General features: G+C 34.0%; 1 protein-coding gene across 4 annotated transcripts in view; it reads left to right on the top strand.

Moving 5' to 3' along the window:
* The window catches only part of CD46 (CD46 molecule), a 54168-nt gene that overhangs the window by 21617 nt on the left and 14334 nt on the right, over positions 1–18217 (top strand). For 2 of the 4 annotated variants that reach the window (XM_082666284.1, XM_082666285.1), the window contains exons 4-9: positions 2072–2157; positions 2989–3186; positions 13750–13932; positions 14321–14365; positions 14477–14521; positions 16267–16314. In XM_082666284.1, the coding sequence (XP_082522410.1) occupies positions 2072–2157; positions 2989–3186; positions 13750–13932; positions 14321–14365; positions 14477–14521; positions 16267–16314 (605 nt within the window). The remainder of the gene's footprint in view (positions 1–2071; positions 2158–2988; positions 3187–13749; positions 13933–14320; positions 14366–14476; positions 14522–16266; positions 16315–18217) is intronic. The other 2 variants (XM_082666286.1, XM_082666287.1) reach the window with 2 other exon arrangements.

Raw genomic sequence — 18217 nt, 5'->3', positions numbered from 1 at the left:
TTTGGTTTGGTTTTTTGATTGTTGTATGGTGTCTCTGTGCTGAGGAGCAGCCTGACATATAAACTTGAAGGTCATCTCAGGTTTTTTCTGAGCCTTTCTCTGGGCAGGCGGAATCATTTTCTAATTTTTTTCCACATGGCAGTTATTTTTGAATGTCCTAGTGTTTAATGTCTGGCTCCTGTTAGTGGAAAAAAAGTAAAAGTGAAGGGGAGGGGCAAAGGATGCTGGATTTTAAATCCCTTGGATATCATTTGTCCAGTGTTGAAGGAGCTTGAAAAAGTTGGGGGAGGTGTGACAACAAAGGCTGCCCACCTCTTTTTCTGCTTCTCTGTGATCAGAAGCAGCAGTGATAAGAACACAAATCCCTGATACTTGGAGGGCAGATTCCTTTTTGCCCACCCTAGCTCCCACAGGCTACTTATAAGCTGCTCTAGCAACACGTGTACAGATGCCAGCTGGGTGGGGGGGGATAGGTAGCTGCCACTGTGCTAAGAGCTAAAATTGACTCAAAGCAAGTTAATTTACCTAAGTCTTCTCCTAGTAATTGCAAGCCATGGACAGATTCTAGACTTCCAAAATAGTGATATCAGGCAGATTCTGTCAGTGTCATCATCAAGGTGTGGAGACAGATTTCTGTTGCCACTTATTTTGCCATCATCCCAGAATCCTCTCCTAATGCATTATAATCTAGAGTCAATGAATTAGCCTTTAGGGAAAAGTCCTCTGGAAGTGGGTACAGGCAGTTACACTGAGTATTTTTAACTTGATTAAGTAAAAATAGCAGAATATCCAGTGAATGTTCCGCTGGAACATTTAGAAGAGGCTACTAGGCACCAAAAGTTTAAGATGTAGAATCAAGGAAGTTGTAGCCCTCTTGAGAAACAGAATATATAGACAGGCATCAGAGCAAAATAGTAAATGAAAAGCACCAAATAGATAGAATCATTCATGATCGTTACAGTGAGAGTCCAGAAGGAGAAGAGTGTATTATGAATTTAAATAATTGGAGAATACTTCATTGAGTAGTATTCCTGAACTACTACTAGAAAGATACAGGCATATCTTGGAGATATCGCAGGTTCCTTTACACACCACTGCAATAAAGCAAATCAAATGAGTTTTTTACATACATTTATACTATACTGTAGTCTGGTAAGTGTGCAATAGAATTATGTCTAAAAAAATGTATATACCTTAATTTAAAACTACTATATTACCAGAAAAATGCTAACCATAATCTGAGCCTCAGAGGCATAGTAGTAACATTAAAGACATTGATCACAGATCACTATAACAAGTATAATAATAGGAATAAAGTTTGAAATATGTGAGATTTACCAAAATGTGACACAGAGACATGAAGTGAGCAAACGTTTTGGGGAAAATGGCACAAATAGACTTGTTTGATGCAGGGTTGCCACACACCTTCAGTTTGTTAAAAACTTAATAAAGTGAAGAGCAGTAAGATGAGGTATGCCTGTATTCTGAATATTAATAAAGAATCTAAAGAATATTATCTAAAGAATGTTTAAAAAAGCTAAAACTTACCTAGTACTCACTACGTGCCAGATGCTAACTCATCCAATCCTCAGAACAGTCCTATGAGGTATGTAGTGTTACCCCCCTTTTCATAGATGAGGAAACTGAGCAAGAGAACCTTGCCTAAGGGGCTTGCCCAAGCTCAAATAAGTCAGTCTTAGAGCTGGAACTTGAATCCAGGCACGCAAGCTCTAGGGCCTGACCTGTCTGCTCAGTCCTTACTGAGCAGAATGGTGTGAGCAAAAGGGTAGAGAAGTGAACGTGTGATGCATTTGCCAGAGATAGCGGAGGGGTTACACTGACAACATGACAGAGTCATTTAGACATTTTTCTGTGGGCCAATGTGTGTTCACATGCAGAAACTCTATTTAATTAAGTTGCATATTTAGTTAGCACTTACATTATATTTTGTTTAAGGAACTTCTCCCTCAAATTACTATAGTGCAGGAAGACAACCATATAAAATTGTTTTCATTATTATGTCCATCTTGTAACTACTAAAGAACATAGTAACTTTTCTTTTCTCATTTAGTTATTTCTTAATTGGACCAAGTATTCTATACTGTGACATTTCTGAAAGTACTGTGGACTGGAGTGATAATCCTCCAACGTGTGAAAGTAAGTATATTCTCTCTTTAGAATATAGAGGAGCAGTTCTCAAACTTTGGGCCTCAGGACCCCTTTATGCTTTTAAATTAACATAGATACCAATGAACTTTTCTTTATGTGGGTTATATCTTTTGCTATTATTATATTGGAATTAAAACTGAAAAGTTTTTAAAATAATTATTATTCATTTTTAAGAAGAGCAAGCACAATACCTGTTAGTATATACAACATACTTCTATGAAAAATCAAAAATTTCCAAAACAAATAGTGGCATTGTTTTACATTTTTGCAAATTTCTTCAATATCTGGCTTAAAGGAAGACATCTGGATTCAGTGTCTTGCAAAATCACACAATTTATAGCCTCTGGAAAATTTCACCATACACTTGTAAGGATGAAAGTGAAAAATGACAATAATACTTGGTATCAATGTGAAGAACTGATTTAGTGAATAGATATATTTATAAATTATGAAGTGTTTCTCAACCAGCACTGAGTTCTGTTTTTAATCATAATTATATCATATCATTAAATTGTCAACATCTCTTATGATGAGAACAAAACTTAGTATGGCCTTGCAGATAAATAAATATGTTTCATATAGATTTTTAATGTAGTTATTTAAGAAAATTAGTTTTATTTTAAATAATTCACTTCTAAATTAATAGTTTGAATTTAGGATAATACATTTTCTCATAGAAACCTTCTAAATGGATATTGGATTCACAACTAGCTTGTAGAAATCATATGTTAATTTATTGAAGGCAATTCATATATCTTTACTAATTGCTGTTTAATCTTTTACCTTTCCTTTTATGTCTTATTTTTTTCCCTTTCTAAGAGATTTTGTGTAAACCACCTGAAAAAATTCTAAATGGAAAATACACAAATAGCCACAAGGATATATTTGAATACAATGAAGTAGTAACTTATAGTTGTGATGCTTCAAATGGAACAGATCAATATTCACTTGTTGGAGAGAGCAAGCTTGTTTGTATTGGAAATGACAAATGGAGTAGTGACCCTCCTCAGTGTAAAGGTAATAATATTTCCATTTATTTCCTTCTTAATTTGTAAATACTGTAGAAACGCTTTGTAAATTGTTTTACTTACAGTAAAAACAGCCATATGTGCTTGATCCTCCTATTTAATTGGTTTCTAATTTAATTTAATATCGGTCAAATCAAGTATAAAATACTTCTACTTGTAGAGCTTCCCCCCTCTCACCCCACAGGTTCTTGGCATTCCAATTTATACATTGTAAACTACTGTGTATATGCATGAGTTAGGACTTTTTTTCCATGAAAAGCATCAAAAAATTCAACACACACTTTCTTAAACATAAGAAAGTGTTATCTTGTATTACAAGAAGTCTGACAGTTTTGGCTACAGGAAATCATAGTGTAAATTGTAAAAGATTAATTGTCTCACAGATATGATTTATAAACTCTGGGCAAATCTTACTTAAAAACAATGTTTAAGGCATTAGAGCATGATCAGAAGCAGGGAGACACTGGAGGGATTTTTACTCTTGAAAGAAAGGGTCCACTGAATAATAGCAAAATATTTACTCTTCTCAAGTGAACATGGAACATTCTCTAATACCATATTCTAGGCAATAAGATAATTTTTAACAAATTTCAAATAATTGAAATCATTTAGAGTACATTATCTGATCAAACTGGGATGGATGTAGAAATCAAAACATAAATCTAGAATATCCCCAAATATTTGAAAATTATGCAGACACTTACAACTAATAAATGAATCAAAGACAAAGTACTAACAAGGGAAATTAGAAAGTGCTTCGAATATAATAAAAATGAAACACAGCATATCAAAATATCAGAACTTGTGGGATACAGCAAAAGCATTGCTTAGAAGGATATTTAAACCATGAAATACTTATATTGGAAAAAGAAAAGTCTCAAATCAATAATCTGAACTTCTACCATAAGGAACTAAAAAAAAAGAGCAACTTAAACCCCAATAGGAAATAATAAAGACAGAGAAAAAAATCAATGATATTGAAAAGAGAAATAATATAGAGAGAATCAAATCAATACCTGCTTCTTGGAGAAGATTGATAAATTGGATAAACCTATAGGTAGTTTGACAGGAAAACAGAAGATACAAATAACCAGTATCAAGAGTGAAAAAGAGGAGGTCACCACATATACTGCAGACATTTAAAGAACAGTAAGGGAATAAAACAAACAACTTTATGCCTGTAAATTTGACAACTTAAACCTTCTTGCATGTAGATTTTGTCTTTCCTTTTGTTATTGTGGTATATCACATTGATTGATTTCTGTATGTTGAACCATCCTTGTGCAGAAGGAAATTTTGTCAAATGCATAAATAGCATTTGACAAAATTCAACATCCATTCATGATAAAAACCTTCATGGAGGTGGGTATAGCAGGAACATACCTCAACATAATAAAGGTGATTTATGACAAACCCACAGCCAACATAATACTCAAAGGTCAGAAGCTGAAAGCCTTCCTGAAATTCAGGAGCAAGACAAGTATGCCCACTCTCATGACTTCTATTCAACATAGTGTTGGAAGTCAGAAAAGAAAAAAAAATAAAAGCTATCCAAAATAGAAAGGAGTAAGTAAAACTGTCACTATTTACAGATGACATAATACTCTATATAGAGAATGCTACTCTATAAAAAACTATTGGAACTAATATATGAATTCAGCAAGGTAAGAGAATACACGATGAATATACAGAAATCTGTTGTGTTTCTTTACCCTAATAATGAAATGTCAGAAAGAATAAGTTAAAAAAAAATTCCATTTAAAATTGCATCTAAAAACAAACAAAAGAACCTAGGAATAGACTTAACCAATGAAGTGAAAGACCTATACACTGAAAACTATAAAACATTGATAAAGGAATCTGAACATGATTCAGAGAAATGGAAAAAATATACTGTGCTCTTGGATTGGAAGAATTAATATTGCTAAAATGGCCATACTACCCAAACCAATCTACAGATTTAATGCAATGCTTATAAAAATACCTGTGACATTGTTCACAGAACTAGAACAAATAATCCTAAAATTTATATGGAACCATAAAAGAGCCAGAAGTGCCAAAGCAATACTGAGAAAACAGAAGAAAGCTCAAGATATAACCCTTCCTTGACTTTAGACTATACTACAGAGGTACAGTAATCAAAGCAGCATGGTATTGGCACAAAAACAGACATGTAGATCAATGGAGTAGAGAACCTACTCCATTGTAGTTCAATGGAACAGAGTAGAGAACCCAGAAATAAACCCATGCACCTATGGTCGATTAATCTACAACAAAGGAGGCAAGAATATACAATGGAGAAAAGACAGTCTCTTCAACAAATGGTCTTATGAAAGCTGGACAGCTACATGTAATACAATGAAATTAGAACATTCCCTCACACCATATACAAAAATAAACTCAAATTGTGTAAAGGCCTAAATGTAAGACATGACACCATAAAACACAGGCAAAACACTCTGACAAAAGTTGTAGCAATATTTTCTTAGGTCAGCTTCCCAAGGCAAAAGAAACAAAAGCAAGAGTAAACAAATGGGACCTAATCAAACTTAAAAGCTTCTGCACAGCAAAGGAAACCATCAACAAAACCAAAAGACAACCTATGGAATGAGAGAAAATATTTGCAAATGATGCAAATGACAAGAGGTTAATATCCAGAGTACACAAACAGCTCATACAACTCAATATTAAAAAAACAAACAACACAATCAAAAAATGGGTAGAAGACCTAAATAGACGTTTCTCTAAAGAAGACATACAGATTGCCTACGTGTATATGAAAAGATGCTCAACATCACTAATTATTAGAGAAGTGCAAATCCAAACCACAAGGTGTTACCACTGGTCAGAATGGCTGTCATCAAAAAGTCTATAAATAATAAATGTTGGAGAGGGTGTGGAGAAAAGGGCACCCTCTTGCACTGTTGGTGGGAATGTAAAGTGATGCAGCCAGTAAAGAAGACAGTCTGGAGGTTACTTAAAAAACTAAAAAGAGAGCTATGATCCAGTAATCCCACTCCTGGGTATATGTCTGGAAAAAGCGAAAACTCTAATTCAAAAAGGAACATGCACTCCCAATGTTCATAGCAACACTATTTACAATAGCCAAGACATAGAAGTAACCCAGGTACCCATCAACAGGTGATTGGATTAAGAAGATGTTTTGTGTGTGTGTGTGTGTGTGTGTGTGTCTGTGTGTGTGTGTGTCTGTGTGTCTGTATGTGTGTGTATTGGCATATTACTTAGCGTTAAAAAAAGAATAAAATAGTTACATTTTAGCAACATGGATGGACATAGAGAATTTTATGCTTAGTGAAGTAAGTAAGACAGAAAGACAAATACTATATGATATCAGCTGTATGTGGAATCAAAAAAAATAATACAAATGATTCTATATACAAAACAGAAACAGACTCACAGATGTAGAAAACAAACTTATGATTACCAAAGGGAAAAAGGAGGGGGGCAACAAATTAGGGGCATGGGATTAACAGATACAAACTACTATACGTAAAATAAAAAAGCAACAAGTATTTGCTATATAGCACAGGGAATTGTATCCAATATCTTGTAATAACCTGTAATGGAATATAATCTAAAGAATAACCAAACAACAAATCACTATGCTGTATACCTGAAACTAACACAATATTGTAAATCACCTATACTTCAATAAAAAATTATAAAAAACCTTCTCATGAAGTGTACTGCAGGCCCATGTCCTCACTGGGGAATTATGCCAAACATTTAAGGAATAAATAGTAGTAGCCCTACACAAAGTTTTCAAGAAAACTAAAGAGATAGGAATACTTCTTAACTCATTTCATGAGGACAGCATTGCTCTGATACCAAAACCAGACAGAAATATTGCAAGAAAATTACAGACAATATCCAAAATGGGCATAGAACTAAAACTTCTTAAAATATTAATAAATCAAATCCTTGCCTATAAAAAATAATACATCGTAATTAAGTAGGATTTATTCCATGAGTTCATGGACGATTCAAATTTGAAAATTAATCAGTGCAATTTACCATATCAAGAAACTTTGAAGAAGAAAAAAAAAAACACTCTTGCATTCCTATACACGAACAATGAAAGATCAGAAAGAGAAATTAAGGAAACAATTCCATTCACATGTGCAACAAAAAGAATAAAATAACTAGGAATAAACCTACCTAAGGAGGTAAAAGACCTGTACTCAGAAAACTATAAGACACTGATGAAAGAAATCAAAGGTGACACAGATGGAGAGATACACCAAGTTCTTGGATTGGAAGAATCAAATTGTGAAAATGACTATACTACTGAAAGCCATCTACAGATTCAATGCAATCCCTATCAAATTACCAATGACATTTTTTAGAGAACTAGAACAAAAAAGCTTAAAATTTGTATGGAGAAACAAAAGTCCCTGAATAGCCGAAGCAATCTTGAGGGAAAAAAATGGACCTGGAGGAATCAGACTCCCTGACTTCAGAGTATACTACAAAGTTATAGTAATCAAGACAATATGGTACTGGCATAAAAAACAGAAGTATAGATCAATGGAACAGGATAGAAAGCCCTGAGATAAACTCACACATCTATGGTCAACTAATCTATGACAAAGGAGGCAAGGATATACAACGGAGAAAAGACAGTCTCTTCAATAAGTGATGCTAGGAAAACTGGCCACCTACATGTAAAAGAATGAAATTAGAACACTCCCTAACGTACACAAAATAAACTCAAAATGGATTAAAGGCCTAAATGTATGACCAGGCACTATAAAACTCTTAGAGGAAAACATAGGAAGAACACTCTGACATAAATCATAGCAAGATCTTTTTTGACCACCTCCTAGAGAAATGGAAATAAAACCAAAAATAAACAAATGGGACCTAATGAAAGTTAAAAGCTTTTGCACAACAAAGGAAACTATAAAAAAGACAAAAAGACAACCCTCAGAATGGAGGAAATAGTTGCAGATGAATCAACGGACAAAGTATTAATCCCCAAAATATATAAACAGCTCATGCAGCTCAATATTAAAAAAAACAACCCAATCAAAAAATGGGCAGGAGACCTAAATAGACATTTCTCCAAAGAAGACATACAGATGGACAAAAGGCACATGAAAAGCTGCTCAACATTGCTAATTATTAGAGAAATGCAAATCAAAACTGCAGTGAGGTATCACCTCACACCAGTTAGAATGGTCATCATCAGAAAATCTACAAACAACAAATGCTGGAGAGGGTGTGGAGAAAAGGGAACCCTCTTGCACTGTTGGTAGGAATGTAAATTGATACAGCCACTATGGAGAACAGTATGGAGGTTCCTTAAAAAGCTAAAAATAGAATTACCATATGACCCAGCAATCCCACTACTGAGCATATACCCAGAGAAAACCCTAATTCAAAAAGACGCATGCACCCCAATGTTCATTGCAGCACTATTTACAATAGCCAGGTCATGGAAGCAACCTAAATGTCCATTGACAGATGAATGGATAAAGAAGATGTGGTACATATATACAATGAAATATTACTCAGCCATAAAAAGGAATGAAATGGGGTCATTTGCAGAGACGTGGATGAATCTAGAGACTGTTATACAGAGTGAAGTAAGTCAGAAAGAGAAAAACATATCACATATTAACGCATATATATGGAACCTGGAAAAATGGTACAGATGAACTGGTTTGCAGGGCAGAAATAGACACAGATTTAGAGAACAAACGTATGGACACAAAGGGGGGAAAGCAGCAGGGGGTGGGGGTGGAGGTATGATGAATTGGGCGATTGGGATTGACATGTATACACTGATGTGTATAAAATTGATGACTAATAAGAACCTGCTGTATAAAAACAAAATAAAATAAAATTCAAACAAAACCAAAAAGACACATGCACCCCGATGTTCATTGCAGCACTGTTTACAATAGCCAGGTCATGGAAGCAACCTAAATGTCCATCAACAGATGAATGGATAAAGAAGAGGTGGTACATATATACAGTGGAATATTACTCAGTCATAAAAAGGGGTGAAGTTGGGTCATTTGTAGAGACGTGGATGGACCTAGAGACTGTCATACAGAGTGAAGTAAGTCAGAAAGAGAAAAACAAATATCATATATTAACGCATATATGTGGAATCTAGAAAAATGGTACAGATGGACTGGTTTGCAAGGCAGAAATAGAAACACAGATGTAAAAAACAAAAGTATGGACACAAAGGGGGAAAAGTTGGGGGGAGGCGGGCGGTGTGGTGTGATGAATTGGGAGATTGGGATTGACATGTGTACACTAATATGTATAAAATAGATAAGTAATTAGAACCTGCTGTATAAAAAAATGAATAAATAAAATTAAAAAAAAAAAAGAGAACTAATGAGAGCTTAGAGTATGCTGCATATCCTCCCTTATTTGAGCCCAGAGCCATTTGCTTAGACAAACCTTCCCTTGAATATGTTGGACAATTCTGTCTCCACTTCCCATTAGCTCTGTAAGTTATTTAACTTCTTTGAATGTCAGTTTCTCCTGCAAATAGAATGCCTAACTTAATGTTTATTTTAAAGATTAAATCTTCTAGCATGTGCCAAAAAACAAAAACAAAATAAAACCACACATGATCACCTTAATAGATGTAAAAGAAAAAAGAGTATATGACAGAATTTATCATCTTTTCATTATAAAACTCAGCAAATAAGGATATAAGGGAACTACCTGAAGCTGACAAAAGGCACCTATAAAAGTTCCCCAGCTGGGGCTTCCCTGGTGGCACAGTGGTTGAGAGTCCGCCTGCCGATGCAGGGGGCACGGGTTCATGCCCCGGTACAGGAAGATCCCACATGCCGCGGAGCAGCTGGGCCCGTGAGCCATGGCCACCGAGCCTGCGCGTCCAGAGCCTGTGCTCCGCAAAAAAAAAAAAAAAAAAAATTCCCCAGCTAACATTATACTTAATAGTAAAAGAGTAGTTTATTTTTACTTAAAGTGGAACAAGATAAGGATGTCTATTCGGCATTGCATTGGAGTTCCTAGACAGTACAATAAGGCATACATATTGGAGAGTAAGAAATAAAATAGACTTCATTCACTTATGACGATTGCTTTTGTAGAAAACTTGAATGGCTGAAGTTTTAGCAAGGTTGCAAGATACACGATCAACATTCAGAAATCGACGGTATATCTATAAACTAGTAAAACACCATTAGAAATTGAAAATTTTCAAGTACTGTTTATACCAGCTCCAAAACATGAAATACTTGCATATAAATCTAGCAATGTATGTGAAATATTTAAATGGTAAAAGCAACTAAACACTTATAGAAGAAATTAAAGAAGACCTTAATACATAGAGAAAATTCAGTGGTCATGGATTAGAAGACACAATATAATAAAGATGTCAGTAATTGATCTTTAAATTCAACACAATCCCATAAAATCCCAGCAGAACTTGAGAAACAGGCTCTACAATTTATTTAGAAAGATAAAAGAACTAGAATAGTCAATATAAATTTGAAAAAAAATTATAGATGTCTTGTTCTACCTGATGTCAAGACTTCTTATAAACCATGCTGTAAGGAATATAATCAAGACAGTGTGGTATTGGTGAAAGGATAGCCATGTAGAGCAGTGGAACAGAATAAGTATCCAGAAATAGACCCTTTCAAATATGTCCACTTGATTTCATCACAGATATACAAACAATTCATTGGAAAAATGGTAAATTTACAGGCTCAATTCGATATACATTATGCACAGAAAAAAGAAAGCACCTCAACCTATGTTAGCAACATAGACAAACATTTACTTACAATGAACCAAAGACTTAAATGTAAAACCTAAAACCATAAGGCTTTTACTAGAAAACGTAGAAAATATTTCTGCCTTAGCCAAAGATTTCTTAAATCAATGCTAAAAGCATGATCCTTCTTCTTTAAAGAAAAAATATTAATTGGACTTATTAAAAACTCAAAACTTCTGCTTCAACTACACTGTTCAAAGAATGAATAAAATGAGCCACAGACTGGGAGAAAATATTTGCAAAATACATATCTGCTAAGGGACTTGTATACAATATATAAGTAACTCTCAAAACACAATAAGAAAAGAACCCAATGTTTTCTAAGATGGGCAACATATTTGAATAGATTTGTTTCACCAAAGAAGACATATGTATGCCAAAAAAGTACATGAAAAGTTGCTTGATATCATTAGTAATTACAGAATGGAATTTAATACCATAGTGAGGTATCACTAAACAGCTATTAGAATGGCTGAAATTAAAAAAAAACCTAAAAACTAACAATACCATTAACTGGCAAGTATATGGAGCAATTGGAGCTCTAATACATTGCTGGTAAGAATGCAAAGTGGTATGAACATTATGGAACACAATTTGGCAATTCCTTATAAGGTTAAATATACATTTACCATACAGCTCAGCAACATAAGTAAAAAGGTATGTTTATATAGAAACCTGCATGAGAATATTCACAGCAGCATTAGTCATAATCATTCCACACTGGAATTAGCCCACATGTCCTTCATCTGGTAATGGATGAGCAGCCTATACCACATCCATACAATGGAGTAATACTCTGCAATAAAAAGAAATGAACTCCTGAATCATGCAACAGCAGGAATGAATCTCAAATGCATTATGCTAAGTGAAATAAGCCATACTCAGAGGCTGTGATCCCATTATGACATGCTGGAAAAGCAACATTATAGGGACAGAAAACAGATTAGTGGTTGGCTGGTTGGATAAGGTGGTCGAAAGTTGGGGAGGGTTGATTACAAAGTGGCATAAGGAAATATTTGGAGATAATGGAACTTTTGTTATTGTGCAGGTAATTACATGGTTATTTGAATTGGTCAAAACTAATACAGCTGTACACTTAAAAGGGTGAGATTTACTGTATGTACTTTGTTATCTAGTAGTAAACCTAACTTAGAAGAAAATCATTAGGTACAATTAAGAGCATATTGGCCCAACAGTGAAAAATATCAGTGACAGAGCAATAGAAATCCACCATGATTTGAAAAGAAAGATTAAAATAAGAAACAGAGAGAAAGACATTTGGGAGAAAAAGCAAAGAGTCAAACATACATGTAACTGGAGTTTCAGAAGAGAGGAGAGAGAAAAATGTAGAAAATAATTTCAATAAATACTGGCCAAAAATTATCTAAATTTGATCCAAAACAACAACCCCACAGGTCTGGGAAATTCACTGACCGTAGCAGAATAAATTTCAAAAATTTACCAAGAAACTGCCACTAAACTAAACACAACATGGTAAAACTACTGAAAACAAAAGAAAAAGTAGCCAGTGAGAGGGAAAAACAAAAAACAAAACACAAACATATTACATCCTCTCTCTCCTCACCCCAAAGTAAGAATGACATGACAGCTGACTTTTGTTAAGGAACTGTTGAAACTACAAGACAATAGTTTCTGCTAATGTGCTGAAAGAAAAAACAGTTAGCCTAGAATTCTCTGTCAAAGAGAAATCTTTCAGAACTGAAGGTGAAATAAAAACAGTTTCAGATAAACAAAAGCTAAGAGAATTTGTCATTAGCCAACCTGGACTATAAGAATTGATAAGGAAGTTCTCCTGGCTGAAGAGAAATAATACCTGATGGAAATTCAGACCCAAAAGAAAGGAGAAAGGACACTCTTCTGGTTTAAAAGGCAGTGTATTATCTGGCCCTCATCTATTACTCAGATTTAATCTCATAAGACGTTCTCTTGAACTCACTGCCCAGCCCAGTGTTTCTTGATTTTGTTTTTTCCCAAATTCTGCCAAACCCATTAATGGATCGTGAATCCTAGAGGGTCAGGATGAGTATTTTACTTTTTAAGAAGTAGAGTAGAATGGGAAATATCAGAGTACACTGGTGTGAGGGCTAAGTATTAACTTGTAACATTATCTCAGGCCTGTTTGTTTATATACTGGTTTACAATGTAAAATGTATTTCTTGATCTCTGGGTTACAGTCCAGAATGTTTGGAAAACACTCCCCTAACTCCGCTGGCCTTTGTACTTCTTGAACATCCCAGTTCCTCTGTGTTGTTGTCACCTGAGAACTTTCTTTTTCATATCTTGGCATGGCTAGCTTCTTTTCAACTTTTAAATTTGAGCTCAGATATTACCTTCTAAGAAAAGTTTTTGCTGCCTTTCTTAAAAAGCAGGGTACCGCAGTTAGTGTCAGCATGATCTTAAAAAAATCCTAGAGCTAAAGAGCATTGAAAGTTTCTTTTGAACTTACCCTGAATTTGTGTCTGGTACTCAGACCTTTCTCAAAACTTGTCAATAATGGAAAGAAAATGTAGGGAAGCAAATGAACTATAATGACAGTCTGTTTTAGGTGGGAAAAGGTTATTAGACTACTCCAGATCTGTTCCCTGGAATTCAAATGCGCAGTCTTTTTTTTTTTTTCCAATTAACATCTTTTCATTCCTTTCCTCTTTCTTTCCACTGGAAATTATTACTTTGCACTAGTTTTTCTGGTCCTATGTGAAAGCAGCTTTCCATTAACTCTGGAATTTCTCCATTTTTCAGTGGTCAAATGTGCCTATCCATACGTTGAAAATGGAATGATAGTCTCAGGACATGGAACAAAATTTTACTACAAAGCAACGATTGTATATAGATGCATTGAGGGTTTTAAGCTTAATGGCAGCAACACAATTGTCTGTGGTGCGAACAGTACTTGGGAGCCTGAGATACCAACATGTATTAAAGGTATAAATATTGTCATTTTCCTTTGTTTTTTTTTCTTTGACATTAAATATCAATGATACAGAATAATAGAAAAGAAACAATTTTCATATTTAACTGTCTTGCATTCATTTCTGTGATAGTTGTATGACTTCAAATTTACAAAGAAATCTGCTGTTGTGATTTTGGATGTCATTATAGGGTCTTAGCATTTCATGTACATCACACATGTATATAAATTTCTCTTGTTTGACATTTTTTACATGTAAAAATGAATAGCAATCATTTTTCAGAGTAAATTGAAGCATAGGAAGTTTTACCTAAATAAGAGTGAAAGGCATAATTCATATTAATGAAAAGAAAATAATAATGCCCAAGTTTTTTATTCAGTCTACATTATTTTGTTTTCCAGAGTCAACTACTCCTAGTACCCAGCCTACAATTTCCAGTGCCTCAGGTTTAGTAACTACCTGCATATATTTTTTCAAAAGTTTTTCAGATTCTTGGTGAAAATACTAGCAGTAACTCGCAAGTGTTTGATCCAATCTACATTTTTTTTGTTTTCCAGTGTCAGCTCCTCCCAGTTCCCAACCTCCAATTTCCAGTGACTCAGGTCTAGTAACTTCCTGCTTATATATTTCAAAATCCTTTACATTCCTTGTGATTTTTTTCAAAATCTTTTAAATTCCTATGATTTACACTCATTCATCAGTTTTAGGAATGAAATGGAGAAGAACATATTAACAGCCATTTTAGTTGTTACATTTAGTGACTTTAAAATTATTTGCAGTAGTCTGCAGATATAAGCAGGTGGCAAGTTAAGTAAACTTTAAGCATGTTTACTTACATGTAAAATGATTAAAAGATGGTTTTTTTGGTGGATGATTTAAAACCTTCCTTACTGAGTGGTAGTAAATTTAAAATGGGATCCATTTAAAGCACTTAGCACAGTGCCTAGTATCTAGAAAGCTCTTAAAGGTAGCTTGCATGCATTACAGCATAACTCAATATTAATGCAGAGGAAGGTCCATGGCGTCTGTTTTTTAACATGTGTGTTTTCTGTATCATCGACATTGATAATTTATTCATTTTAAAAGTGATCTGTTGACACCTTTACAGGGTATCTCCTGGGTCTAGGACTATGTTTCTTTTCCCAGACCGTGACCAGTTTGGTTCTGCAGGGACTACTGATTAGCTGCTCTGCCTAAGACTTGAGAGACTATTTTGATATGGTGGAAGGAATTATCTTCCTGATTTCAGGGCTGCTGTCTCTGGCTTCTTCTCTTTGGTTGCAGCAGAAGCAAGAGACAAGAGGAAGAGAGGAAGAGCATTAGCCTGGGCAGACTGCACTCAGGGTCCCAGTGTGGCTCTGCTCACTAAAGTAACAACATTTCTATAGGTTCCAGTGTCCCATTGTTTAATGACTCAAACAAATGTCATCTACTGGCTTTTAATTTGTTTACTTCTTATTGTCCTAATATTTTAAGGACTGAGGGGAATTTTTCATGTTAACATGGTAATTAGAACACCTTTTTATAATTCCCGTAAACCTGGTATCCAGTAATCTCCTTGAGTACCTTGGTGAGGGCTGTGAAGTTTTGGTGGGAAAAAGATGTTTTTTTTGGTGGATGATATTGACCCATCCATGTTTACTCACATGGTCCTACTGGGACTATGCACTGTGGTATACTATGTTTGTTGATAGGCTCTTTTGAAAGAGTTGACCATAAGCATTTTATAAAGGATTTATAAAACACTGATACAGTTTAGTGTTTGAAGAAGAGAGAATTGTGAGGACAAATTTATAAAGAAGGTAAACTACAGGGATTTTTTTTTTAAATATCAAAAATCAAAATTCCTCATGAGACTGTCAATCATTTTTTATCATCAGTTAGAGAGCATGAAAAGTATCATTAGTGACATATAATGGTGATAAGGTAGATGTGATTATGCAAATATGAAAAAATGTGGGCAAAATACTAAGTGGAAAAGAAAAGGATACAAATTATGTAATAAGGTACTATGTGGATGGTATTTTTTTTAAGTTTCATATCTTTATTCTGAACACATATTTTTATGGTTTATTATTAGTTAACTTCTAGGATTTCCATTATATAATACAAAGCCATAGTGAACATCCCATAGTGAACATTCTTATGGATACATTCGTATGTACTTGTGTAAATATATATTTTAGGTTAACTTCACAGAAGTAGAATTGCAAAGTTTAGGAAGTATGTGTATTTTTCATTTGGGGAAATAATTCAATTTGAGAAATAATCTTTTTAAAAAATCAAAAGTAAATCCATAATTTTGTATTGATAAGGCTGGAGAATTGAATCAAATTTATTTTTCCAGATTCCAAGCCTACTCATACAACGACAACTCTGGGGTCAAGTCATCCAGGTGCAAGAGTTCTTTATTCTACATATATTGCTTAGAACTTTTTAGGGTGATGAGTGAAAAATGATGTCACATATTAATTTGCATTTATTTAATTATCAATGAAGCTGAGCTTTTTTCATCTACAGTTATTTGTTCATGTCCTTTTTTCATTTTTCTATTTGGTTTCTAAAATATTTCTTGTTGATTTGTCAGAATTCATCAAAGCCTGTTTAAAATGAACTTTTTTTTCTAGGTTGTTTTTTTTTGCCTTATATTTACTAGTCAGTTTTAAAATTTTATATTATTGGGTATATATATTGCTTTTTATAACTTTTAATTACATAAATAGTATATGAATATGAGTTTGTAAAATTTCAAACATTATGAAAGCATACAGAGTAAAAGATTACTTCTCCTCCTCTTTCTCTAGTCCATTTCCTGAATCATCACTTAATAGTTTAGGGTATCTTTTTATTTCTGTACATCAACATCTTTATATGTGTACTTATACATATTTTGGCATTTTTTCTTTTTTCTTAACCAAAAATGGCATTATGCTGCTCATATTTTTCTGAAGCTTTCACTTTTTCCATTTAATGTCTTGAATTGGGGTTCTTTTTAGATTTACTCCCATCCTTTTTAATGATGACTTTAATATATACCATATTTAACTATTCTCCTATCAGTGGTCATTTACATGTGCATTTTACATTTATAGGTAGCTGGGTGTACTGATCTTTTCCTTAATGGCTATGACTGTGTATCCTTCTTATAAAAGCTTCAGGACTTCCCCATGCTGAAATTATATAAACATCTTAACCATACATCCTGATTGCATTATTTGCATTAAATCGTTGTTTTATCTGAAATTCATTATGGTATGTGGAATGAGATTAGGTTCGTCTCCATTCCACCCACCCCATCTAAGGGCTAAGTAGAACTATTTGTTGAATAAGTTGTCTTCTCTACAGCTGTTTTGAAGTGCCAGTTTTTATCGTACATTAAATAAAGTCATAGGTGTTCTAATCTTCTCTCTGTTCCCTTGATCTCTGTCCATTCCTGTGCCCCCAGTAAGTCGATTTTTTGACGGCAGTACCATAATATGTTTTAATATCTGGCAGAAGACATCCTTTTCAGAAATTTTCAGGCTATTTTCTATGTTAATTTTTCTAGATAAAGTTTTTTTTGACTATTTCAACCATTTTAAGTGTACATTTCAGTGGCATTAAGTACATCACTACTAGCTATCATCACAACTTTTTCATCATCTCAAAATGAAAGATTATATCCATTTAATAATAACCCTCCATTCTCCCTCCCCTCAGCCCTGGTAACCAATATTCTACTTTCTATCTCTATGAATTTGACTATTCTAGGTCAAGAAGTAGAATCACTTCTGACTTATTTCACTTAGCATGATGTTTTCAAGGTTTGTCCCTCTTGTAACATGTAGCAGAACTGTATTCCCTTTTATGGCTGAATAATATTGCATTATTTGTATATACCATATTTTGTTTATCCATTCATTTGTTGATAGCCACTTGGGTTGTTTCCACCTTTTGGCTATTCTGAATAACACATTGGGGTGTATGGTAATTCTGTGTTTCCCTTTTTGAGGAACAAACTTAGTGTCTCCCTCAGTGGCTGCACCATTTTACGTTCTCACCAGTGATACACATAGGTTCTAATTTCTCTACCTCTTTGTCAACACTTATTTTTCTGTTTTTTGATAATAGCCATCCTTATACATGTAAAGTAGCATCTCATTGTGCTTTTCTATTTTTTAATTTCCCTAATGATTAGTAATTGATCATCTTTTCATGTGCTTATTGGTCTCTTATAGATCTTTGGAGAAATGTCTACTCAAGTCCGTTTCCTATTTTTGAATTGTTTTTTTGTTGTTGAGTTTTAGGAGTTCATTATG

Source organism: Grampus griseus (genome assembly GCF_964374135.1).
Source record: "Grampus griseus genome assembly, chromosome: 1".
NCBI classification, from domain to species: domain Eukaryota; kingdom Metazoa; phylum Chordata; class Mammalia; order Artiodactyla; family Delphinidae; genus Grampus; species Grampus griseus.
The sequence above is the reverse complement of the archived record's forward strand: the minus strand, read 5'-3'. Positions and strand labels throughout refer to the sequence as shown.